General features: G+C 43.0%; 3 protein-coding genes across 4 annotated transcripts in view; 1 reads left to right on the top strand and 2 right to left on the bottom strand.

Moving 5' to 3' along the window:
* ptpa (protein phosphatase 2 phosphatase activator) overlaps positions 1-9,254 on the bottom strand; it is a 19,509-nt gene extending 10,255 nt beyond the window's left edge. Inside the window, exons 1-8 of the mRNA XM_063209912.1 lie at positions 9,148-9,254; positions 7,722-7,831; positions 6,971-7,057; positions 6,332-6,457; positions 5,197-5,314; positions 4,197-4,296; positions 2,445-2,569; positions 1,078-1,178 (exon numbers count right to left, since the gene is read on the bottom strand). Of these exons, the coding sequence (XP_063065982.1) occupies positions 1,078-1,178; positions 2,445-2,569; positions 4,197-4,296; positions 5,197-5,314; positions 6,332-6,457; positions 6,971-7,057; positions 7,722-7,831; positions 9,148-9,172 (792 nt within the window). The 5' untranslated portion in view covers positions 9,173-9,254. The remainder of the gene's footprint in view (positions 1-1,077; positions 1,179-2,444; positions 2,570-4,196; positions 4,297-5,196; positions 5,315-6,331; positions 6,458-6,970; positions 7,058-7,721; positions 7,832-9,147) is intronic.
* Positions 1-24,916, bottom strand: part of setx (senataxin) — a 1,003,984-nt gene that overhangs the window by 600,116 nt on the left and 378,952 nt on the right. The gene's annotated exons all lie outside the window — the stretch shown is intronic.
* On the top strand, positions 9,414-24,406 carry crata (carnitine O-acetyltransferase a). Of its 2 annotated transcripts, none has more exons than XM_063209909.1 (14): positions 9,414-9,625; positions 10,221-10,496; positions 10,646-10,764; positions 17,166-17,219; positions 17,379-17,544; positions 17,712-17,886; positions 18,835-19,013; positions 19,731-19,831; positions 20,194-20,313; positions 20,672-20,794; positions 21,252-21,387; positions 21,627-21,689; positions 22,059-22,196; positions 23,304-24,406. In XM_063209909.1, exons 1-14 carry the CDS (start codon positions 9,599-9,601, stop codon positions 23,517-23,519), a joined length of 1,893 nt encoding a protein of 630 aa, XP_063065979.1. In that variant the 5' UTR covers positions 9,414-9,598; the 3' UTR covers positions 23,520-24,406. The 2 variants fall into 2 exon arrangements, with proteins under 2 accessions (XP_063065979.1, XP_063065980.1); XM_063209910.1 differs by lacking the exon at positions 9,414-9,625 and adding an exon at positions 9,671-9,878.

Here is a 24,916-nt window from a genome sequence, read left to right as displayed (position 1 = left end):
CTGCTCGAAACATTAGGTTCCCCACCCCTGGGCTAGGCTGACAGCGGGGAAACTTCAGGGGCGTCAGTGAAACGCGAGGTCAAGGGCAGGAGCAGAGAGAGTAGAGAGAGAGAGGTTCCATTGGCCCATTGTTTCCGGGTTCTATTATTGGGGGGAAAATCCCCCTTTAGGCAGACCTGAGGACTGTTCTATTCAATGCTAGGAGCATTATGACACGCCCCTTTAGGCAGACCGGAACCTGGTCACATTAGGTGCCCAGAAACCTATTATGTTGGCATATCTCTATACTTAAAGAATCTCTGGCGGGAGTCCGCATATTGGAAAGAGCCCACCATCTCCCCCCTCCAACCTTCACTCACTCACTCACTCGACCTAACCGCTGAAATCCCCACCACTGCTACGCCAACTCCACAAATCTCTGGTTGCTCACGCGATTGCCTCACCTCTCAGTACATCCTCTCCCTAGCTCACCCCTGCAAACACCACCAGTGCACGCTACCTCCTCGCTGCACTGCTCTCTTCCCTCTGCTCTCTCGCTCCTCTCCTCTCCTCTCCTCTCCTCTCCTCCTCTCCACTCCACTCCTCTCCTCTCCTGATCCACTCCTCTTCCCCTCCCTACCTAACCCCTGCAAACTTCATGGCACGCTACCTCCTCCCTCTCTCCATTCACTCGCTCGCTCCTCTCCTCAACTGATTCACCGTCTTCCTCTTCCTACCTAACCCCAGCAAAACTCACAACTGCCAAGTCAACAGACCTCCTCCACTCACTCATTCACTCGCTAGCTCCTGTCCACTTCTGCACAGCCTATTCCTACCTAAGCCCTGCAAACTCCATCACCATGGCAAGCTACCTCCTCCCTCCTCTCTAACTCACTCACTCCCCTCCTCTTCTCTTCTCTTCTGAGCTCATCTGTGCCTCCTGTCTCTACATAATCCCTTCAAACCTCAGCACTGCCATTCTACTGACTAGGCTGTCAGATCATCTATAATAGTTTCTTAATAGTTTTATTAGAAAAATAGAGGACATTGAAAATGCCACTTTTAATTAACATTTGGAGAAATATGTAGAATACTTACTTCATTAATAAATTTGATGCACTCGAAAAACATGTAGTCCTTGTGGTGCTCGTTCACAATCTTCTCCTCCACAAAGTGGCGTGGTTCTAGTGTGGGATGCTCTGACAGAAGGAATGGAGTAATTATTGTAGGAGCGTGTGAAACTACAGCTCATCACCACCAGATGTCGCCATTTCACCCCCATCTCAACACACATCACTTTGAAGTCATCATATATTATATGCATGTTTTTGTGTGGTTTTTTAATGTATTTTATCCAAAAATAAAATGTGCTCAGGTAAAGCCATGGGTGGGCTTGGATTTTATCAAGCAGGCCCAACAAACCAGAACGTTCAGTGAGTGTTCTTGAGAGTTTAAGAGATAAAAATAAATTACATAGTTCGACAATTCTTCTTATCGACTATTTAAGTGAAAAAATAACCAATGAAATCCAATCAGATTCTTTTTGGACCCATCTTTTTCATGATTTCTGTCTATGCCCCTGAAAGCATGTGTAATTATTAACACAAAATACAAGTCTTTGCTACACACATGTACTAAATTATGTATGCACAGGTTTCATATTACATCACATAGCGTGTTGTCGCCTTGGTGGGTTTTGTGACTGATGCAATTCAGGGGACTATTGTGAAAGAGACCTCCTACTCCACGGGCAAACTTGAAGGTAATTACAACTAATATTACGGACAATCTTGTGCGTCACTTCAGAAGAAGAATAAATAAGGGGAACAAGTGGGCTGATACAATAGGTGTAAGAACATTCATAAGTGTTTTTCTTTTCTTGCATTCCACCTGCTAGAGAGAGAGAAATTAGATAAATCGTTGTTGACTAGCTGGTTCAACAAACTGCAATTTATGCTAATACTTTTTTGACATTTGACATTTGTCTGTTCTGGCCTGAAATTTCTAGGTGTTTGCGTGGTGAAGACTGTTCAAAATAGAATAGTGTTTATTCCATGCAGTTGTGTTTCCAGCAGCAGTGTGTAACCTTAATGTGTACTGCTCAGCCATGGCAAATTTAACATCTCAAATGCAGATATATAAACTTTGAAACCCTTCAACCACCGTAACTCAATCTATACACTTTTTGTTCCCCTTCAATCTTTGGTAGAAGTGGAGAAATTATGTATAAGTTATGAATAATGCAGATCTAACCTCATGAGTGTCACACTCACTCACACACACACAAACACACACACACTAATATACACACACTCCCATTCCTCCTTCTACAGAAGATGCACACGCACATGCATGCACATACACACACACGTCAATACTATGCTGCGCTGCAGAAATGACTTAACTATGACCTAGTCAATGACACCCACACACACCCCTCCTATGCTGTGTTGGCGGGGGCTTACCTACGAGCTGGGCACTCCCCCAGATGAAGGGCAGGAACTGGAAGTCGTCGAGCCCCCACACCCCCTGGCTGCCGGCCGGCTCCATCCGGTAGGTCTTCTGCAGCTTCCGCATCACCCGCAGATATCTACAGCACCGGCACCAGCAGAAATCTGTCACCCACATGCATATGCAGCGCACTACACTACACACCCGAGACAGACTCACAGACTGGCAGCCTTCATCCTTGGTCTCCAAACAAAGGCCCGCGGGCCAAATCTGGCCCGGGCATGGCAAGCATTTGGCCCGCCATGAGGTCAGAACAAATGAAACATAAATGTGTGTGATTTTCGATTACTAAAACTTCAGTGGGTCATATCTCTCCAAAGCATTCACAAAGAGTTAGATCTTATGCTAACAGTCTCATAACAGATATTGACAATAAGGGAAACTAGAAAAGCGAAAATCTGTTCTCTGTCAAGACATCTAACTTGCTTCTCATTGGGTTGGGGCGTTGGTTTGGCGCGCAGTCTCACTTGCTCTACATAATTTGGCCCTTGGAGGAAAAGAATTGGAGACCACTGGCCTATATGCTACAACAATAGATTCTCCCACTCTTTTAAAAAACATTTAAACATTTTCTAAAGTATTTTGTACCTTTCATTAGGTAACAATTGATTGATCTAATAAGCAATCATTTACAGATTTTAGATAGTCGATACCATAAATATGTCATCCATATGCATATGCACTCCATGGCCAAGACAAAATCAAAGCCTACACACGGTACAATAGCTTCTCAAATTGTTTTGAAATTTATTGACCCTACTGGGTGGTCAACATGTTAATTTACAGATTTATTTACATTTACTGATAAATATGTATACCTTAAAGGGACACTGTGTGAGATTTTTAGTTGTTTATTTCCAGAATTCATACTGCCCATTCACTAATGTTACATTTTTCATGAATACTTACCACCAGCATCAAATTCTAAGTATTCATTATGACTGGAAAAATTGTGCTTTTCATACATGAAAAGGGGGATCTTCCCCATGGTCCGCCATTTTGAATTTCCAAAAATAGCCATTTTTAGCTGCAAAAATGACTCTACTTGGACCATACTAGAAAATATTTGTTGATTACTTTTTAAACTTTCATGTAAAGATCAAATTTGGCAATAGGCAGCCCAGTTTCAATGAGCAGCATAGTTGCAGTACCTTTTTTGTCCATTTCCTGAACAGTGTCCCTTTACATTTATTAAAAGTAGGGAGAGTAGGTTGCATCAACATATACAGACACCTTATAGTCATCGCATGCTACTGGAGAAGCTAATGTTAAGGCCGTTTGGTCTTGGAATGAGCACTCCCAAGTATTACTTCCAGTGGGAAATATGTGAGCGTTTGAGTGAATAACCTCTACTCCCGCACGCTCATTCACAGCTAAGCTGCCCTTGAGATAGAAACCCAACCCCATACTGCTCCATAGGGACCATCTGTGGTGTAGTCACACAGTGTGTTCCTCTGAACCAGTGTAAGCTCATTGACTTCTAATGCCCTACGATGCAATGTTCACTCCAAAAATAAAAAAGTGAACAGTGAACAGTGATCAGTGTGCATTTCTCCCCCCCCCCCGATTATTCATTATTTGACCAAGTTTACCTGCCTCACAGCTGCATTACTGAAGGTTGCATCTGCATTCCTGAAGGCCTGTGCACAAGGACTTCCATGGATTTTGGAAAATAACGCGACTTTGAATAGTTGTTAGGTACAAACCTGTCAAAAACTTTGAAAGCGATTGCCAGCTGGTCATCCACACGCAGCACTCCGATCTTACAAAGACAGCAGAGGAATGCGGCGAACGCTGCCTCATGCCCTGCGTCAAAACAGAAAATAAAACTAGCTCAATCAATCAGCATCCATTACACTGAGACTAATAAAGCATGCTTATTCCCCACACACAGTCTAATAATTTCTGTGTGCACATATTTACAGACTTGTTTCCATAAAATGAGACCAGACCCAATAATGACAGTAGGTCATTATGTTATAACAACATGAGCACAAATCTGATTCCGTCACCCAATTTTCTGGGCTGTTCAAAATTACATGCGTGGTTTATACTGCTGATGATTCGGTTAGCGCCGAATTAAGGAAAGGAATTTTGTGTCGGCTCAACAACCACCACGGGCCACTTTTTCCTGAATTATAGATGCGTGCTTCAACACTGCCCTCTAGTGACCGTAGGAGCAGACAACACTCACAAAGACGGACGGACACAGAGGCTAGAGGAAACAGAAATCCTGTCAGATATTCCTTCTGCCTGTGCTCCCCAACACTGGAGATTTCACTAATTAGTCAGTCAACCTGGCTGAATAGATGTGAAAATAATGTTCAGCTAGTTCTTTGAATTGGCTAGAGCGTATACAGTTTGTGGCAGGGTTTTTGTTTGTGGCAGGGTTTTTGTTTGTGGCAGGGATGTCCATCAGAGATGATTGGTAATGAGGAGACAGTTCATAGAGCGCTTCTTCTGCAATCAATGTGACAAAAGATCCTAAGCTGCATGTCTATGAACTGCCATGCACGCCCCCTTTAGGAGACTAGTAGGGGTTCAGAATGAATGATGCTCAATGGAACGTCACACCCATTTAGGAGATCAGTCTTGAACTCACTTTGTCGTATTGGCGACAAATGGTGTGCTTTATTTTGGTTACCATATTAAAAATCTTTGAGTCCACCTCTGAACCTAAACACCCGAATACAAATGGCGAGTTACCTGTGCCGTAGTCTATCCTGGTGGAGTTTCCCACCGCCTCCTTCAGGTAAACAGCTACCTCGGGCACCGCCCCCGCTCTGCCTTCCGGAATCACCGTGGAAACCAAGGCTTCTGCCTCCTAGCCATAACAAAGGGAAGCAAGCAATTTGGTCAGTGTGACCTTGGGGAAGCCCTGTGATTAAATGGATTTTCTATTGTCACCATATGAAACAAACTCTCTTTCTGAGTTAAATACAATAAACTAAAAAAAAAACTAAGTCCAGTAAAATATGAAACATACAACTCACAAACTCACGAATTATGTTTAATTGTTTAAATTTGGTTTCATTTCAGGTCTCTAAAACAGCATTGCCACCCGTTTACTACAGTGGGAATACCAAGTAGACCATTTTGAGACTAACCCAACAGAGTGACAATTAAATGATGTAATAAAATGGTCATATCCCTAGTAAAATAAAATGATCGTGTATTTTTCAACAACCTTAACAAGAGTTAAAATACCAAGGGATGAGTGCATTTACAATAAGCATGTAATCAAGTAGTCCACAGTTAACTTCGACCAAAATGTATCGTTCATGAAGTACTTAAAATGTTCAACATCTCTGCAGCAGACAAAAGGCGTGTGCCTCAAACTTACTTTTGCATGCAAACAGCACAGCGTCTGCACGGCGATGTCAAGTGCAACACTAAAATCCCAGAAATGATTACCCAGAATTGCACTGCCTGCTTATGGAAGGGGACCAAACCCAAAACATCCACAAGGATCACACAAAGGATTTTTTTCTCTATTTGTTTGAATTGCCTAGTTTAACACGTATGGCCATATTAAGCATAGCAATGGAAGTCTATGAAACCAAACAAAACATCATCAAATGTACAAAAAACGGGCAAAATGTGCAAAAAGGCTATCAAATTCCACCCAGTGATCACTTGTGGCTTGACGCTAATGGTTCTATCCCCTTCCACAGATCATGCTAAGCTATGCTATGCTATTAATTTTAATACTAATAAATCTAAGTACTGAACACACTGAGAAGAAAATAATATGCACATTCATGTTGAATACTTGGAAAAACAAGAAAGGTTAGAGGGTTCCTTTAAGGCTTCTGCTGAACTGAAAGAGAGAGACTCTCACCTGGTCCAGTTTGGAATACCAGGTCCTGTATGCCTTATTGCCGAAGCGAGAGGGCTGATCCACTGGAGGCGTCTCGTCGATCCACTGGTCTAGGGTGTTCAGCAGAGACATGAGCTTCTCAATCGTCTGTAGAGGAAGATAAAATAGGCACAATTAGCTCTTTTCACCATGGCGTCAGAGAAGGTCTGTTTTGTATTGGAGCAGGATAAATGCTGACTGATTTGAGGCAGAACAAAGTGTTTATATGTAGTTTCTATGCCACTGGATGCAACATATACCTGCTTTCAATGCATTGAAATGGTCTGTGCATTGAATTCAATGGAATAGATTGTGAATTGAATGCATTGAAATAGTCTGTTTTTTTGATGGTGTCTGACCACATGAAAACAGTGCATCAAAATCAGCCACAAGGTCACAGGTTCAATGCCCCATACTGATAGCTGGATGGAACCATGACTGATCTATGTAACCAAGATCATAATGCAAAGTCCAGACCCAGTCTCCAACCTATGACCTCACACAGTAAAATTGTGGTATGGAAGGCAGACATGATGCCAAGTGAACAAAAAGCTGAATGGCCAGGTATCAGAAGTACCAACACAGTTATAACAAGTCAATGCAAAGGACGATGCATCTTACCTCAGACTCCTTGTATTCACACGTAAGCTTCTTTCCTTTCACCCCCTCATTCAAAGTCAATACAAATCCCATGTAGTCAGCATATGCCTGAGACGAAAAAAAAAAAAAAAAGTTGAAGTGTAATGCCAAACACAACATAGGTAGCATAGGTGAGCACTATAGAGTACCCAGTCTTTACTATGGTGTCATAAGGTGTTATAACATGTATAATATTTATACTGTGTTTTAACATTTTCTGACTAAGATATTTACTTTTTATTCTAACTATATATATTTTTAGGGCAGTCATGGGTAAGTGGTTAGGGCGTCAAGACTTGTATCCCAAAGGTTGCTGGTTCAACTTCTGACCTGCCAGGTTGGTGGGGAAAGTAATTAACCAGTGCTCTCCCCCATCCACCTCCACGACTGAGGTACCCTGAGCATGGTACCGTCCTGCTGCACTGCTCCCTTGGGGCGCCATTGGGGGCTGCCCCCTTGCACGAGTGAGACATAAATGCTATTTCGTTGGGTGCAGTGCAGTGAGCACTGTGTGCTGTGGAGTGCTGTGTAACAATGACAATGGGAGCTGGAGTTTCCCAGGTGGGCTCTCACTTCACTTCACTTCACTTCACTTCACTTCACATGGACCATGCACTTATGCCGGACATAAAAGAATGGAAATGAATTATCTGATTTTGCATCACACAACTCTCAAAACAAAACCTTGACTGTACATGCATGCACACTTTCTAGAGACTTCTTTGTGACCTACCTGAGATCTCTTCCATTTGCCCATGTCCGGAACCATACTGATCTCCTTCTTTGGGACCATGAAGTCGTAATTGATGGGGAGGGGTGGGGCGTCATCTTCAGGAGAGGAGCCTGAGAGAGAGCGAGAGCGAAAAAGAGAGAGAGAGAGAGAGAGAACCAGTGTGATCTTACTTACGATCCTGATTAATGTCAGCATCTTTCATGCCAACAACAGCATCAACAGAAAGAGTTATTCTAGTAAGCAGGACCACTTTCTTGCCGCAGTATTACAGTGACATGACAAAATGTAAACTCTGAAACTGTTGGGCAAGCACAGTATTTTGCACAGTGCGAAGATAACACATGGCCGATATAAGAATTCTACCAGCAACAACAGGGTATGAATAGGGAACTAACACCAGCAAGCATTCAAAGCCAAAAGGTAAGAGGAATGACAGCACATTTGCATTGCACCATTGGTAGGACCAATGTCCTTCGGGACTGAAGTAAATTAATGTTGAATCCTGTAATGCATGGCATTACACTCACCATTTATTACACCCCATAATTTAAATTACATTGAATAAGAAATAGACCCAGTTATACTGATGAATAGCCTACTCCCAATTTATTTTCTTACACTACATGATAGAGTGTGTTCACACAGAGTCAATATTATCTGCACTGCTTAATTCAGATTTATTACCCTGAAGGCACCCTAAAACTTTGCAACAACAGTCACAATTTAAAATAGGTCGCTGATCCACCGTCCCCTTCTAAGACCTGACCGAATACTGTTACAATAAGGAGAAGATGGCATCAATATTTCAGCAGCGTGTTTACAACAGAACTAAAACACACACGGCGTGACGACTGCAAAGCAGCACCAGACTGTTTGCATTGCATGGATCCTGACAGCCATTCCAGGGCAGCTAAATAGGCCAGCTACATTTCGGTCAGATTAGAGCTAGCATGAGGCATTATTGATCTAGTGGAAAGCCATGACCATGGTCAGCAGGGTTGACCAGCAGTGGAAAACATTGACAAGTCTAACAACCAGCAATCGAATCCATAGCCATAGCCATACGATTAACCAAACGAGCATTCATGTAATGGCTTTAGGATGATCATGCTACGCTTTTGAGAAAACATTCGCGTTGGTACACACACGAAACACACACGGAGATCTGAATGAAACTTTGCGAAAACTATTCCAACTAGTTAGCCTTTTTCGGCTAGGCAGCCTCTGTCAATTCAGAAGTGACAAGCTATGCTAATGCAGCCGCAAGAATGGATGAGAAAGTGATGTTGAGGCAACGCTCTCTTCAAATTATGATACTACACAACGAGTTAAATGCATCTAAACATAACCTGGAGGAGATGGGTGAAACACCATGCATGCAAAATGAACAACGTAACTAAAAATACGACAAAATTATGTCGATTACCTGATTGCTGCTCAGTCTCCGCCATGTTTATTTTAGAGCAGAGGGGTGTGTCTGACGTCACCTTTCAACTTTAACCCTTGGGTTGAGAAAGGAGAAATCTATTTAAATTATTTACTGCGCGAATCAGTTGGATCCATATTGTATTTAAACTTTAAATACAGAAGAAATATGGTATATGCTCTTCATTAAAATACGTAAAGAAATGTTTTGAAAAACAAGTCCACTCCTGCAGGTGCGCCCCCTGTCATAAACAGTCAGTCTCGTGAGCGCAGGGTTGTGAGAGGCTGTGTTTTGAAGGGGGCCTCGACTACGAAGCGAAGTCCAGCCGACTGTCTTTGGCACTGATCACCAGTGCTCATGTATCGTAGACCTATCAGGGAATGTATGTCTGAGTAATCTCCCCTTTAAGAACCCACCGTGTCCTTTAGGGGCGTTCCTGCGAAAAACAGTGATGTTGGGCTTTTTAGTCCGGGCGATGGTGAGTACAGAATAAAATGCGTAGCCAAGTTTTATTTGCCTATTATCAAGCGCTAGCTAGTTGTTTGCTAGATTCATCAAATTAGCAGCTAGTAGCTTCCGTAGGAACTAGATATAGCCAATCGTCGTGTATTCTTCACCTATTAGAACTAACTGCAGTTTCTGCGGCTTTAGGTATTTCTGCTTTTGGTCTTTGAACCGAAAGACAGCCGTTTACCTTAGCTGCCGAGAAGACCAGTTGAGTGTGCGTGGTGGTAAGATTCAACCTTTGGAATTTCATAACAACAGAGCCGTAGAGCACTAAACAAAAAAGTATGCATAGCTTGACTTTCTAATTAGCTGTTATTTTATTTGACGGTTAGCTCGAGTTTCATCCCAACTGGTTAACAACCTGAAACATAAAAGTAAAACAATTACCTTGCTGACGAGAATGACAGTTTGGTGACATTTTGTTGGGGGTCAGATCAGCTAGACTGCAAGTCAGAACAGAAGCACATTCTGTACGGTTATGTTTTGCATGACGTAGTTCTAATGTTGAATAAGATGAACGGAGTAGACAGCCTGTCATCATCACCCCCTGTCTCTCTACTAAACAGGGGAGGGCTGGAATGGTGAAATCATCAAGCCTAGTGAGACCTGTGGCGGTGACGAAGGTCCCAGGTCGCTACCTTGCACACCAGGAGAGTTTGCCCAAGCTACCCGTGCCACCTCTGCAACAGACATGCGAGCGCTACCTAAGGGCGCTCGAGCCCATCGTGGAAGAAGAAGACCTGCAACACACACGTCAACTCCTCGAAGAGTTTCAGACCGGAGGCGTCGGTGAAAGGTTGCAGAAAAGTCTTGAGCGCAAAGCCAGAAAGACTGATAACTGGGTATGTTTTTATGTACATGTAACTGCAGGTCAAATGGTTTTTGAACTGGGATTTGTGAACTTCCTTGAACTGAATTTGACCTTCTATTTATATACTTTCTCTGACTGTCTCTTAAGCTTTCATCCATCTTTCTGCTTCTTTGTCTTCAGCTGTCAGACTGGTGGCTACAGGTAGCCTATCTAGACTACCGGATGCCTGTGATTGTGCACTCCAGCCCTGGGGTCGTCCTGCCTCGCATGGAGTTTAATGACCGCCAGGGTCAGATGAGGTGAGTTCAAGACCACCATGACATATGGATTTGGGTTAATGGCAGACTTAGACCTCTGGGACCCATGATGGGATTAAAGAGGACACAGTTTTCTGTCTCCCCAACTTGTAAATATGCAACAGTAACTCGGGCCATTCGTGAAGTCTTAAGGAGAAAAACAGAAAAAAAATCTACTTTAAGCTTCGTGGTGCCTTTACGAATAGCCTCGTTTCTTGTGATTGGGCGACGAAAGGGGGAACTGACAATTGGGGTAGTTTGGTTCTGGGGGGAAGAATAATGCGGACGGACGTCAACAATCAAGCGCAAGTGAAGGCTAACTGGAAACGACGGTAATCAAACATTTCGAACAAGTGATTTACGGTTAAGTTTAGGGTTAGGGTTAAGGTTAGGGTTAGGTTTAGGTTTAGGGTTAAGGTTAGGGATAATGTCGGAGGAAGGGAGACATGCCATGAAGCTGACACAACGACAGCGCTCCCCTCCCGGAATGCACACTTCTCTCTCTCACTCGCTCTCTCTCACCTTCTCTCTCACCCACTCTCGACGACAGCACACGTTGCCCAACTACGAAAAATGAGTCTATATCGTAGCGGCACCACGAAGCATGTAGTTGATTTTCCACGAGACTGGGCTCAAATATGGCAACAAGGCCATTCAGTACCAAGAAAATAAACAATGGAATCCCCACACGGCATAGAGATTTGTTCAACTTGCTGGCTTGAAAGTCGGAGACAAATGGCTGGATTCTGGAAATCATTTTGCTGTCTACTCAATTACTTGTGACATACAGTAAGAAGGGAGTTCTGCATTCTCTGATAAAGTACGTAGAAGGTATGCTGGATGATCAATAATTCAGAATTAAAACCATCATGTAAACGTAGCCATTGTGTGCTTTGAATAAATAAACCGTCTATCAGAGTTTGAGTGTGCAGACTTAAATCTTGTAATTGATATAGCCTACTGTAGGAGTGTACTCTTGTTCCTGCACCTGGCCTCAGTGAGATAGGATGTAATGTTCTCTATTCACGATCACATAAAGGTAGAACACAACAATGATCTCGCTACCATCATAGCAGATGTATTTTGGTAAATGGGCAACTTAAATATCTGTCACAGTTGGGAAAAATCAGGGACTTTCACGGCCTTCTCAACATTTAACATTCATTCAGTGCCTAAACAAATCATATTCAATGCTCTTAAAGGTGTAGTTACTACACTATTATTACCTCCGCCAGGAGGTTATGTGATGGCCCGAATTTGTGTGTGTGTTCGTCACGCTGCTATTACATGGCCTGCCACAGGGTGCGTAAGGACCACTGAGGAGGAGCCCTGAGCAGCACCCACTTACTAACTGGCGTACCTTCACGCAGCCACCTTCAAGCAGCCACACCAGTGCAGAGCATTGAAGTGAAATGCATTAGCCTACCGCAGTCAAAATCGCTATCAAAAAGCAGCCTTAGCTACAGGCTCGCAGATCGTTTAAGTTCACAATGCCGTCACAAAACATTCATATAAAATGAAGCTCAAAGAAAGGCGCGCGCGAATTGCGTTAGTCCACGGTGATTTGCTGCTTCCCAAATCCCCGCGCACTGAAGCCATCAGCATTACAAACATTCCATAGACTAGTTCCTAGACTTCATAACGAATGAACGCTGGAGATGCGGCGAACAGTGATTTTCAATACGAAATAGAGAGCAGGCTCGGGTCAAGCCACAGCGCCAATACCTATCACAGGTAGGAGGAACTTCTCCAACAACTGTAGTGTAGGGGTAGGCAATGATTCCCCCAGTCGAGTCGACATGTCTCTCGCTAAGCAATTGCGTTTGCACCACAATGTTGGTGTCGATATTGCAACGATATTGCAACAGCTAGAAATTTTAGAAGTGGATTTACCTCTCAAAAGTTTGTTTAGCCTTACGAAATAGCCCAAAACAATAACTGACACTCCACAACCATCCATGCACAGCCACTGGATAAGGGGATTCTTGCACATTTCATTCTGATTCAATAATTAAGTGAACGGCTCAAAGTAGCCACAGTGTCTTGTTATTACAAAAAATAGGCCTATATATAATAATAATATAATATAATAGGCCTATTACTGCGCGTTGGGGACCGCTGCACTAGGCTACTGTAGAATATGTAGGTCTACTACGGGTGTTGGCCAATGAAAATTGTGCTTTTTAATTTGTATTTTGTTTTAGATGGTAGCCTAATGAAAGGCATGCTGCCAATCATCAACAATGTGACTATGTAGCAATGAGCTTCAAGGCTTAAGTGCATTTGCAAATCACAGAAGGCATAGGCTATAGCATGAACAATCACTTTGCCAATAAAACAATCAAAGGTGAACTAAACAGACCACAGCTAGAGGACATGGAAATGATAAAAGAGACAGTAGAACTATAATTTGGTTACAACTTGACGGTTCAATTACCTGAACACAAATGCTATGTAGCCTATAGGCCTAAATGCATGAAACCACATCATGACTCCACTTATGTCCAAAACGAACTGAACTTCCTTGGCGGAGGTCTGCGTTCTCTGAATGCATTTCTAGTTATATGGTGTGACGTCATCGGTCGAATGCTCCATTCATTTCAACGGGGCTCCCCAACGTTCGCACGTCTGTTATTTTTCGATAACGGACGGCGGGTTGGTCTATAACAGACCGCTGTCAATGGCAACAAGACTTTTCACTGCTAAAGCGACTTTTCAACAAGACTCTAATCAGCTGCTGTGATAGACAACACCTGTTGTCCTGGCTACCTAGCTGTTGCCTAGCGGTGTTCCACAACGGCACTGTTTTGTTTTGCGCAGCAACGATCTTAACATTAAACAGGCCTAAAGAAATGTCCCCGCCATGTGTGAATCATTTAAGTATGTCCATATAATAAGCGGGTTAACTTTCGGCGAGTCGGTCGCTTTGTGGAATAGCAGCACTTCAGAGAGAACAAGACCCCGGCCTCCGCTCCGCGTCGGGGTCTAAAGATTCTCTCTGTCGTGCTGCTATTCCACGGTAGCGACCTTCTCGCCGAACGTTAAAGGGGGATTCATACTTTTCGTGACTGGCGCTACCCTCCTTCATACTTCACTCGCGACCTCACTCGCGCCGTCACGTGACCCAAAATGACGTCACACGCCGTGGCGCGAGCTGCCGTGGCGCGACGTCGTGCACCCCACATTTTTTGTAACTTGTCGTGCGCCACCAGCGACCATGCAGGTAGGCAGACAAAGCAGGAGTTGCGAAGAGAGGCTACAACTACTGTAGGCCAGGGCTGTAGTCAAGTCCACCTTTGTAGAGTCCAAGACAAGTCCAAGACCAGAATAGTCAAGTCCGAGACGAGTCAGAGTCAAAAGAGTTTCGAGTCCGAGACAAGACCGAGTCCGACAAGATTCGAGTCCAAGTCAAGTCCGAGTCACATGTCGGTCAGTGTTAAACAGTGCAAAGGATGAATGCCAATTATGAGAATGTTTGAAGGTAACCGATTGGGAGGGAAAGTGGAAAACAGCGATCCTAGCGGTTACGTTCCAAACACCAGGGTGATCCTATTGAAACTCCCATAGACAAGTTTTTTAAAAAATCCCACAAAGATATGACTTGGAACTATAACACCAGACACATTTTTCAGCGTACACAATAGCATGAACTACTACCTGTGAAAATCTTAAGTCATTTTTTGCCCTTTTAAGAAAAATAGAAATTGTGCCAATCTGGTCGGAAACGGACTTAACTACAGCTCCCAGCATGCTGTGCTTCGCGCCTCGTTGACAACACAGAGAAACAAATGAACGCGAACGAACGCAAGTTCTTCGCATATCTTCACATTCTTGTAATCCTATGAGTTCCACATTGTCTTCTTATTACACATATATACACGTGATCATTTTGATATGGTTTTAAATTCTCTAGTAGATATGATGGCTTCTGTGGTGACGAGTAACCACCTCTCTGGCTCATGTTTGGCTATGCTAATTTGGCTATGCTAATTACATGGAGTAAACAAGCCACACATGCCAGTCAGTGTAGTTCTGTATTAGCTTTTTAAAGAATATTAAAATCAGCTCAGATCAGTGAAAAACCGAACATTTTACCACCTGATTCGATAAAACGGGCCAACATGCCCATAATATGACTGCCACTACTTCTACTTCGTCGTCAGGGCCGAGATGTAATTTTTCAAAGAAAAAAAACATTCATTTGTTGCAGGGGGTTGGAACGTTGCCAGCAGGGGGCGATGAGATTACTTTCCCTCCCTATATGCCATGGATGTGAAGACAAACATTTATGTTGTTGGATTTCAAGCTCCATTCTAGAATTTATGATAGTCAATGCTCTGAACAAAATAAAGACAGAACCGGTCGAGTCCAAAAGCTTCATTTGGCAAGACCAGTGTCCGAGTCCAAGACAAGTCCGAATCCAATTGATGGCGAGTCCAAGACAAGTCTAAGTCCATAAAAAAACGGACTTGAGTCCGGACTCGGACCGAGTCCGGACTCGAGTACTACAGCCCTGCTACTACAGAATGGATCCTGCATCATTTTGAGGATAATAAAATGTCCTAGAGAGTTATTTTATCTTCTCTCTTAAATGTTGTTCAGTGAAACAATTGTTTACTTTGTTCAGAAGCACGTTGTGTTCGGCGATCTATTTATAAATTCTGCCGCCAGAACATTGCTCTCACATGGTCTTGGAATGATCTGGCAATGTAGGCTACAACAAAAAATATATGTTTCAATGTGGTAAGTCACAAGTCAGACGTTCAGTAGCCCTACAGCAGCCGTGTTTGGCTTTCTATTTTATACATCCATAGAACTCACACTTGCGAGTTGCGAAAGATACTGCCGTTTCTCTCATGAACAGCAGAGGGCACTTCCGACAATGCGAGCGAAAGCCTGTTTGAAGCAAAGAAATTCGACAGAGAAGAACAATCTCTAGGGGGGAAATGCGTTGGCCACGGTGTAGTACGGGGGCGTTGCCTGAGGACACGAGTGGATGGAAAATTAACTCCCTTGCGCATGGTCATTGGTCAGTGGGTGAGATGGATACCATTTTCGTACTCCCTTGCACATGGTCAGTGGGGGCGACACCATGATGGATAATTTGTGGCAGTTGTTGGTCAGCAGTAATTGCTGGGGGTAATTAAGGACAGCTGACAGACCTTCACGCTGTCCTATGACCTGTTCCACAGTGAATAACATTTCCGTACTCCCCTCGCCATCATTTCGTACTACGCTGTTATGACGTGAGTAAGCCCTCTTGTCTCAACCGTCTTTGGTCAGCATTATTCTGCCAGAACCGCAGACAGGTTGCCTGCCTAGCAGCACTAGACCCATCGATTCAGGTTGAGGAAGTGAGAGTGGCTACGACGGATTGGGGGGGGGAGGGTTGTGTCTCTCTCTCGCATGGCTAGGTTACCAGATAGGGAGAGACGGAGTTCAACATTACAACAGTTAACAGTTAAATGAATTAGTATGTATTTGTCGACAGATGACTGCAGTACGGTACATTGTTGTTTGTATTTGCCTACTGTTGTTGTAAAAGAGCATGGCAATCATAGTAGTATATGTAATTGTGGTATTGAAGATAAGGCCATGGTCAATAGTAAGAACTGCAGTATTAAACCTACAAATGTCATACCCTCATTACAGTGCATAGGTGAACGAGAACGCAATCAAATTGTCAATGTTCTCAAAGGTGTAGTTACGACACTATTACGTATGTCAGTCTTCCCATTCATCTTTCCTCTGCTAGAACGGCAGACAGGGACGGGGACAGGGCGAGGACGAGTTGTTTAACATTACTCACACGGTGTCGTGAACTTTGTACACACTGCCCCGGCTAGCAGCAAGCCTTGCTAGGCTATTTGGGGAGTGCACTGTGCTCACCCAGGCTGCCACACTCTCTGTCATAGTCCTGCCGGTGCTGCTGTTTGTGTTTCGTCTACTCAGCTCAATTTCCACACAACACAACAGTGCCCGTTCATAATGACCAGCACACAGACTTCCAATAGGGCGAAAAGAGATGCATTTTATGTCACCAGCATCAATAGGATGTTCTGATGTTATGTTACATTTTCCGTGTCTGATTTTTTGGTGTTCTTTTTAAACCAGGTGATTGGCTTGGCTGGTCATAGGTGTATACAGTGTGTTATATAACTTGTGATACGGAAGTGTTGGCATCGACTATCCATTTGTATGAGTTGCAATGCATACAGGCTTTTCCTTTTGAGCAGCGACACTCCTTTGTGTCAAAAACGTAACAAAATTTAACATCATCATTAAACATCATTAAAATTTCCTTATTCGCTGGTATGTTCAATCACCTTAATCCTTAACTAGGAGTATGGCTTTGGTTAAACTTTAGTAAATCTGTATTCAAAATTAATTTATATATTTCACAGGTTTGCTGCTAAACTTATCTCAGGGGTCTTGGATTTCAAGACAATGATTGACAAGTAAGTGTGGATTTTACTATTGGTGGAAACATCGATACAATTCTACTCAATCCTTAGTCCGTATGCAGTTATTATATGATGATAGCACGAGTTGGAACTATGTGATGCATATGTGACGTTAAGGTGATAGTGAGTTGTGGTAATGTCCTCCTATTCCAGTGAAACCTTGCCAGTGGAGCACTTGGGAGGGCAGAAGTTATGTATGAACCAGTACTATCGGGTCTTATCGTCCTGCCGCATCCCGGGACTCAAGAGCGACACAGTGGTGAACTACTCCCAAGACAGAAGGGCTCCGACACACGTCACAGTAGTACACAACTTCCAGGTCTGCAGGCTTTTGCAAGTTCACACATGATTTTTTTATGTCTGTGGGCAATGTGCAAAAAAGTTTACCAAATTCAAGTGTCTTCAAAGTGTCAATTGTGTTCAGGGGTTCCGAAATGGCTAAGTTGTTTTGGTGATGTGTGTGTGTGTGTGTGCGCATACATGCAGTTTTTTGTGCTGGACGTGTACAACAGTGACGGCACGCCGCTGACGGTGGATCAGATTTACATCCAGCTGGAGAAGATCTGGAACTCCTCCCTGCAGACCAACAAAGAGCCCATCGGGATCCTGACCACACAGGACCGCAACACCTGGGGGAAAGCCTACAACAACCTCATCAAAGGTGAGCAAAAGGAGACATAGTCATGCTGATTATTAATGTAAATGTTACCCACAGCACTTGGGGAAAGGCCTACAACACTCTTATCAAAGGTGAAGAAAAGGAGACATAGTCATCATGCTGTTTATTAATGTACACTATATGTTACCGCAACACTTGGTAGAAGGCGTACAACTGCCTCATCAAAGGTCAGCTAAATGGCACATTCCAGACCCATTCCAAACTACTAGGAGATGGGACTTCTCCCATCTCCCACTACAAAAAATGCTTGGGAACACAAATTGAAGTCGGAGGATAATGGCGGCGCCCATGGAGCCGTTATTTGAAGCGTCAATAAATTAAAAAAAATGTCTTTTCTCTTGTGTGCGGTTGTTTTAGACACAGCAATTTACGTAAACTCAACATCTTCTTCATGTTATGGGTCAACATGTAACTCATAGTAGAAATAATCCTTATTTCAGCTCTTTTGGCTTGTATCAAAACACCGCACCATAGTAAGTTAAGTCACGGCAGTTGCTATGGTTGTAGAATTCCTGGGGGACGGCCTGTAACACCCTCATCAGAGGTGAGCCAGAGTCATGCTCTCTTTATTCGTGTAAATGATTTGGTAACGAACAGCTGAACAAATGATTTGGTAACGAACCGCTGAACGAATGATTTGGTAACGAACAGCTGAATTTTCAGATATTTGATGTAAATTCTGAATCAATTCATAGTGGTTATTTTAAGCATTTTTTTCGTTATGTGGGCAAGCAAAGCTCAAAATCAAACAAAGGTAATCCTGATACTGGTGTTGGCCTGGTTGTTGATGTGGCGTTAATTACAATGTTAAGCATTAGTAGATGTACAATGCAATGTTACCAACCATGCTTGATCAACTATTGTTTCATTTCATTTGATTCTACACTAATTGAATGCCATTCATTCACATCCCCATGTATCCCAATGCAGACAGGGTCAACAAAGAGTCTGTGCGTGCCATCCAGAAGAGCATATGTACGGTGTGTCTGGACGCACCCATGCCTCGCGCCTCCGATGACATGTACCGCAGCCGGGCGGCTGTGCAGATGCTCCACGGCGGAGGCAGTCGCTGGAACAGTGGGAACCGCTGGTTTGACAAGACCATACAGGTAAGGGAGCTCCAATTGACCAGGTGCTGTGGAGTGGAGCCAACAAGACCAACTGGGGAGTGTTAACTGATATGATTTTAATTGCAGTCATCCTTTAGGTTAGGGTCGGCATTGCAGAGAATTGTTCCACTCCAAATGTTCTTTGTGCAGCTGTATCCCATGGAGAATGGCAAAGAGAATTCAGAAATGAGTCACCTCTTACAACTTGACAAACCATGGACTACAATTACCTTTTTAAGATTAAAAAACACGTGTTGCTTTAAACTGTGTTATGTGTAATGGGGTTTAACAAGACCATACAGGTAGAGGCATGTAATACACTTTTGCTGAGGGGCTTAATCAACTACTGCTGCTTTCATATTTGTGGTAAGTGTATCAGCAGTCACAACATGTGATTATTCTGCACAACATGTGAGTGTTTTAACTGGGTCATTGAGCACTGCTGAGTGTCAACATTGAGGCTGCTGAATACAACATAGCATTTTCACGACAGGGAAGTGAAAGATACAATGTGTCTTTCTATCTGTGTTTGTCTGTTAAAACTTCCCAAAAATGCGGCTCACACTGAACAAGTGTGACAAATTCAAATGTCTTTTCATCCTTTATTTAATAAATGTATTACATTCATTATGTCTCATTATTAATTCAAGTCTTAAGTTTTCTTTTGTTTCAGACTTTGTGCCCTGTCACTGAATATCTTCCATCTGTGTCTTGCAGTTCATTATAGGGGAGGACGGATCTTGTGGTTTGATCTATGAGCACGCCCCAGCCGAAGGACCCCCAATTGTCAAATTAATCGACCACGTAGTTGAATACATGTGAGGCCCAACACTCTCTTATCCTGTTAAGACACAGTGTTATACATTTGCGGTTACCACAATTGAAATGACCAAGTTGTAGTGCATTACTAAAGGCTGTGTGTTATGTCATAGTAGTGTAGTACTATTGTAATTACCTTTTCAATGACTATTACAGCGTTCCACTGGTGAAACGATGTGCATTATGGGGCTCCCGTATCACTCTCTATGTGTCGATGTCATAACATGTATAAATTATTATTGTTTCAAAGATGGATTATTGTTACTTCATACAGTATAGTATCTACTGTAAAGCATTTTGACTAGATACCCTACATCTTCTCCCCCAACAAACACTTTTATTCTTGTGTATGTGCTAAAAGGGGGACGTCTGAAATGGTGCGCACTCCAATGGTACCCCTACCCATGCCCAAGAAACTGCGCTTCAACATCACACCAGAGATTAAGAAGGACATTGAGGATGCCAAACAGAGCCTCAACATGTAAGATCAAAAATCTGAACTTTGAAGTGACAATACATAAGTGGTTGAATTTAATCATTCATATGCCTCTCTTATGTTGCCTAGTTAACATTGGTCATCCAAGGCACAAGACACTTAGAATCTGGATACAGCTTAACAGATGGATGTTTTAGCCATGTTATCCATGCCATGTGGATGTGCAATCTCATACAAAGCAGTTTTTCTTCCTTTTATTCCTGTCAGTTTGGTTGCTGAGTGAAATTGACTTTGGAAACACACAACCTTTAGCATTTCCTCAGTTCATCAGTTTACATCATTGCCACTTTGTAGACACCATGCTAACTTTTGTTACTGTTTAACTGTTGTTTGCACTTTGCAGATTGGTACATGACCTTGATGTCCGTGTCATTGTATTCCCTCATTTCGGGAAAAATGTTCCGAAGTCGCACAAGATGAGTCCAGATGCCTTTATTCAAGTGGCTCTCCAACTAGCCTATTACAGGTACTGTACATCCTTCCAGAATGTGTCAAACAACTAGTTCCTTATGGCTGCGCCATGCTTTTACTCATATAAATAATCTGAGTATGTTTTGCCTAAAAAGATGCAAGACTGCACCAAGCTTTAGTGTTCAAATGTTATCCAAATAGAGTTGGAGTTGGAGTAATGCAAATGGATTTCTTTTTAGCACTTGGAAGATGTGCAGCTCCTTCTCTAACAGATTTCCTTACTGTCTGGTAGTAGTTCTCTTTTGGTTGATTTCACTACCTTACTACCTTTTATCACTCCCTTACTATGACAACACCATACTACTACTACTATTACACACACCTCTGGGGAGTGAGATGTCTCTCTCATCTCCCTCAGAACAGGGTTGGTAATCTATAGTAGTTATACTTCTCTAGATTAACTCCCTCCACGTTATATTGCCCACCCATCCCCTCCTCTTCCTCCTCCACAGGATGTATAAGGTGTGCTGTGCCACCTATGAGAGTGCCTCTCTGCGGATGTTCAGGCTGGGCCGCACTGATACCATCCGCTCGGCAACTATTGACTCCGCTGCGTTTGCCAAGGCCATGGACAGCCCTACTGTTCAAGTAAGCCATGGCCAGCATTAAACACAGTCGCAAGTAACGTGGTAGTAACAATGTTATTAGTGTGAGCTCTTGAGAACAAGCAGATGTCCTCTTAACTCTCACCCTTTTGTGTGTGTGTGTGTGTGTGTGTGTGTGTGTGTGTGTGTGTGTGTGTGTGTGTGTGTGTGTGTGTGTGTGTGTGTGTGTGTGCGTGTGCGTGCGTGTGTGTGTGTGTGTGTGTGTGTGTGTGTGTTTGGCAGAACATGGAGAAAGTGAATCTGTTGGAGAAGGCAGTGAAAGCACATAGGGCATACACTGATATGGTAAGTGCATTTACATTCCATGGGTATTTATAAACCATGTGCAACCTTGTTGGCTGTGCATGCAGTTCTCACTACCCACTGGCCACTGTTGAGCACATCAATGAATTAAAATAATATTAAAGCAGACACATAACTTTTTTTGCATTCATAATAAAGATTTTAATTTTAAAAGAAATGTTCATACATGTAGGCTTACAATAAGCATTCGAAAAAATAGTCAAAACAAAGAAAAATACTATTACTGTTTCTTGGGTGAAATGATTTTATCACAGTGGCTGTAAAAGGCAATATCAGTAATATAATTGTTTTATCTACTGCCCTGAGCTGCATTGTGTTTCTTATCTTGGGTGTTGGCCCATTGCGCTGCAGGCTATTCGAGGCCAGGCCATCGACCGGCACCTGCTGGGACTGAAGCTGACGGCCATCGAGGACCTCACCTCCCTGCCAGACATCTTCATGGACACGTCGTATGCTAAGGCTCAGCACTACAATCTCTCCACCAGCCAGGTGCTTATGTCCACTGTGTTACCTGTCATTTCGCCATGTCCTGTTTGTGTCTTTTTTAAAATCCTTTTTTGTTGTCTTTTTTTGTGTTGATTGGATCTGATGAAGACTGTTGAAGTCGAAACGTAATCCAGCCATGAAATAATAAAACAAAAGACAACAAAAAAGGATTTTAAATGTGCTGACTTCTCACTTCGAAAACTACAGTTGGCCTTTGTCCTGCACCTTTTCCTTCAACTGTTTGTTGGTGTGTTCCATTATTCGCCCTCTGTACTGTGTACCTTGTTTGAGTGCAGTGAAGTACCCTTTCCACCCTCCGCGATTCACGAGGCGAGTACATTCCGATTCCCGTTCTGTCTGATACACTTAACGGAAATGACGGTTGGTCGCGTGTCATCTGAGTTTACCAACCGCCAATATGCAATTCATCACGGAAGGCACTGTTCGTTATGCTGACACTTTTTAAAGTTACCCCTGCCTCTAATACACATGGCGATTGTCTTTGGAATCAAAACTATGCTGTTATCACGGAGATTCAACCGTTTGACAGATCTGACACTCAACTACGTCACAAACATGGCGGCCGTTTAGTGCGAAAAGTGTACCACAATATGGGCAACAGATATGTATATGAGCAGGATATTGTGTTTTTTCTGCATACATTATTGTGGTTTTGTACTTTTAGTCTTTTGTTGTAAGAAAGCCAGTGATTATGCATTTGCCAGGTGCGCCAGGTCTTGGTGAAATGCCAATAATTTAACTGTCTGACTTTTACAAGCCTGAGACTTACACTTCTTTATTTCAAGTGGGCGTTGGGAGGATTGTGATGAGGCCAAGGGGGCTTTTCTTCAAAAAGGTTGAGATCCACTGAGCTTAACAGTTTCTGCCTTTCTTAATAATATAGGTAGATAATATAGTGGAGAGCAAACAGAACTTCGGGTAAGAGGGAATTAGAAATGGGTTAGGCTTAGGAAATGACCCAGATCAGATTCGAACCTGGGTCCCCAAGGGGATTTAGTCAGGTGCGTTACTGTACGTAGCTTGCTGCACCACAGTCCAAATGTTTGTTTTTTTCAATCCTGTCAACCCCCCGTGACTTCTGCTCCTCAGGTACCGGCAAAGACAGACTGCGTGATGTGTTTTGGCCCGGTGGTGCCCGACGGCTACGGCGTCTGCTACAACCCCATGGACGAACACATCAACTTCGCCGTGTCTGCCTTCAACAGCTGTGCGGAGACCGACGCCAGCAGGCTGGCCCAGAGCCTGGAACAGGCCCTTGTGGACATACGAGACCTGCTGGATCAGACACCCAAGGCCAAACTATGAGGGACTCCTATTGTGACGTGCCAGTGGAGATCCAGGGCAGTGATGGGCAGCCATTCATTAGTTACTAGTACAATCCAGTGCCACATATTCTTCATGACTTGGTTTTACCTGTCTGAATAATCACCTGGTTGAATTGTACAGTTGCAATCAAGTTATTTGGAATACGATGCAGTGGATTATAACTAATGAATCCAAGTTGTTCATAACTGATCAATGGAGGCTTTTTTTGCTTTTGTAGTTTTTTTGGTAAGCGATGATGAATTGTTGTTGTTGTTTTTTTTAATCAGTAGGCCCACCAGGCTTTCCAGAATTCCTCGGAGTAAGTTGGCAACATTTGTCCTCTGTCCTCCTCATGTTTTTCTCAAAGCAAGACTGAGAAACCAAGCACTTCATGTAAAGGGATATGAATGCAGGGATGTTTGGATGTGTGTGTGTGTGTGTGTGTGTGTGTGTGTGTGTGTGTGTGTGTGTGTGTGTGTGTGTGTGTGTGTGTGTGTGTGTGTGTGTGTGTGTGTGTGTGTGTGTGTGTGTGTGTGTGTGTGTGTTTGCCAAGCTCCATTTCATGCCACTGACACTATGCGAGGCAGACTTGTCCAAGCCTCAGGTTGCTGTTATGATCACAGTGTAACATAGAAAATACTAATGCTTTGAATGTGTACCATGTCAAGATATTTATGTATGATTGCAGTGCTGGAATAGATGTGGGCATTGGGGAGTTTTTGTAACATATTATTATGTTTTTAACACAATGATGATTATTTTGTAAATACAGAATATGTTCATTTCAGAGCAGTGTTGTTTGATGATTTCCTTCCTTGTAAGTCAAGCATTTTTTCACTGTTTGATTACACAAAAGTATGGCGGAAGTAAAACTGACTTTTGGCTTATTTGACCTTGTGTGTCAATTGCTGGCTGTGTGCCAAAACCTCCTGAAAAATAACTGTAGATAACTATAAATATAAGGCTATAGTGCTGTAGCCAAAGCATCTGTAAACCATATGCAATTCCCACGGTAATGTCTGTTGATTGGTTTTACCTTTAGTGTACCATCTGTCACTTGATCTTCAGAGGTAATATGTAAACTGTGAATTCTTTACGATGAAGTAGACAAATTAAATTTCTACATTCTACCACGTTGACGGACACTGGCAGTAAATATGCCAAGGCAATGGAAATAAATATTTCAAAAAGATGATAAATGTGGTTGCACCAGCTTCTTAAATGAATTTCACTGCTATCTATGGTGTAAATTGCCATTATGACTGGGTTTTCTGATTGTACTAGGCCTATGTGGACCCAGACCCCTTCATAATTGGACAGATTCTTGATTACCATTTTTAATATTAATTTTACAAATTATGATCAGAAAACGCAAGACAATTTCAACAACTTATTTT

Source organism: Engraulis encrasicolus, chromosome 11 (assembly GCF_034702125.1).
Source record: "Engraulis encrasicolus isolate BLACKSEA-1 chromosome 11, IST_EnEncr_1.0, whole genome shotgun sequence".
In the NCBI taxonomy this organism is placed as follows: Eukaryota; Metazoa; Chordata; class Actinopteri; order Clupeiformes; family Engraulidae; genus Engraulis; species Engraulis encrasicolus.
This window is presented reverse-complemented; position numbering and strand designations above follow the sequence as displayed.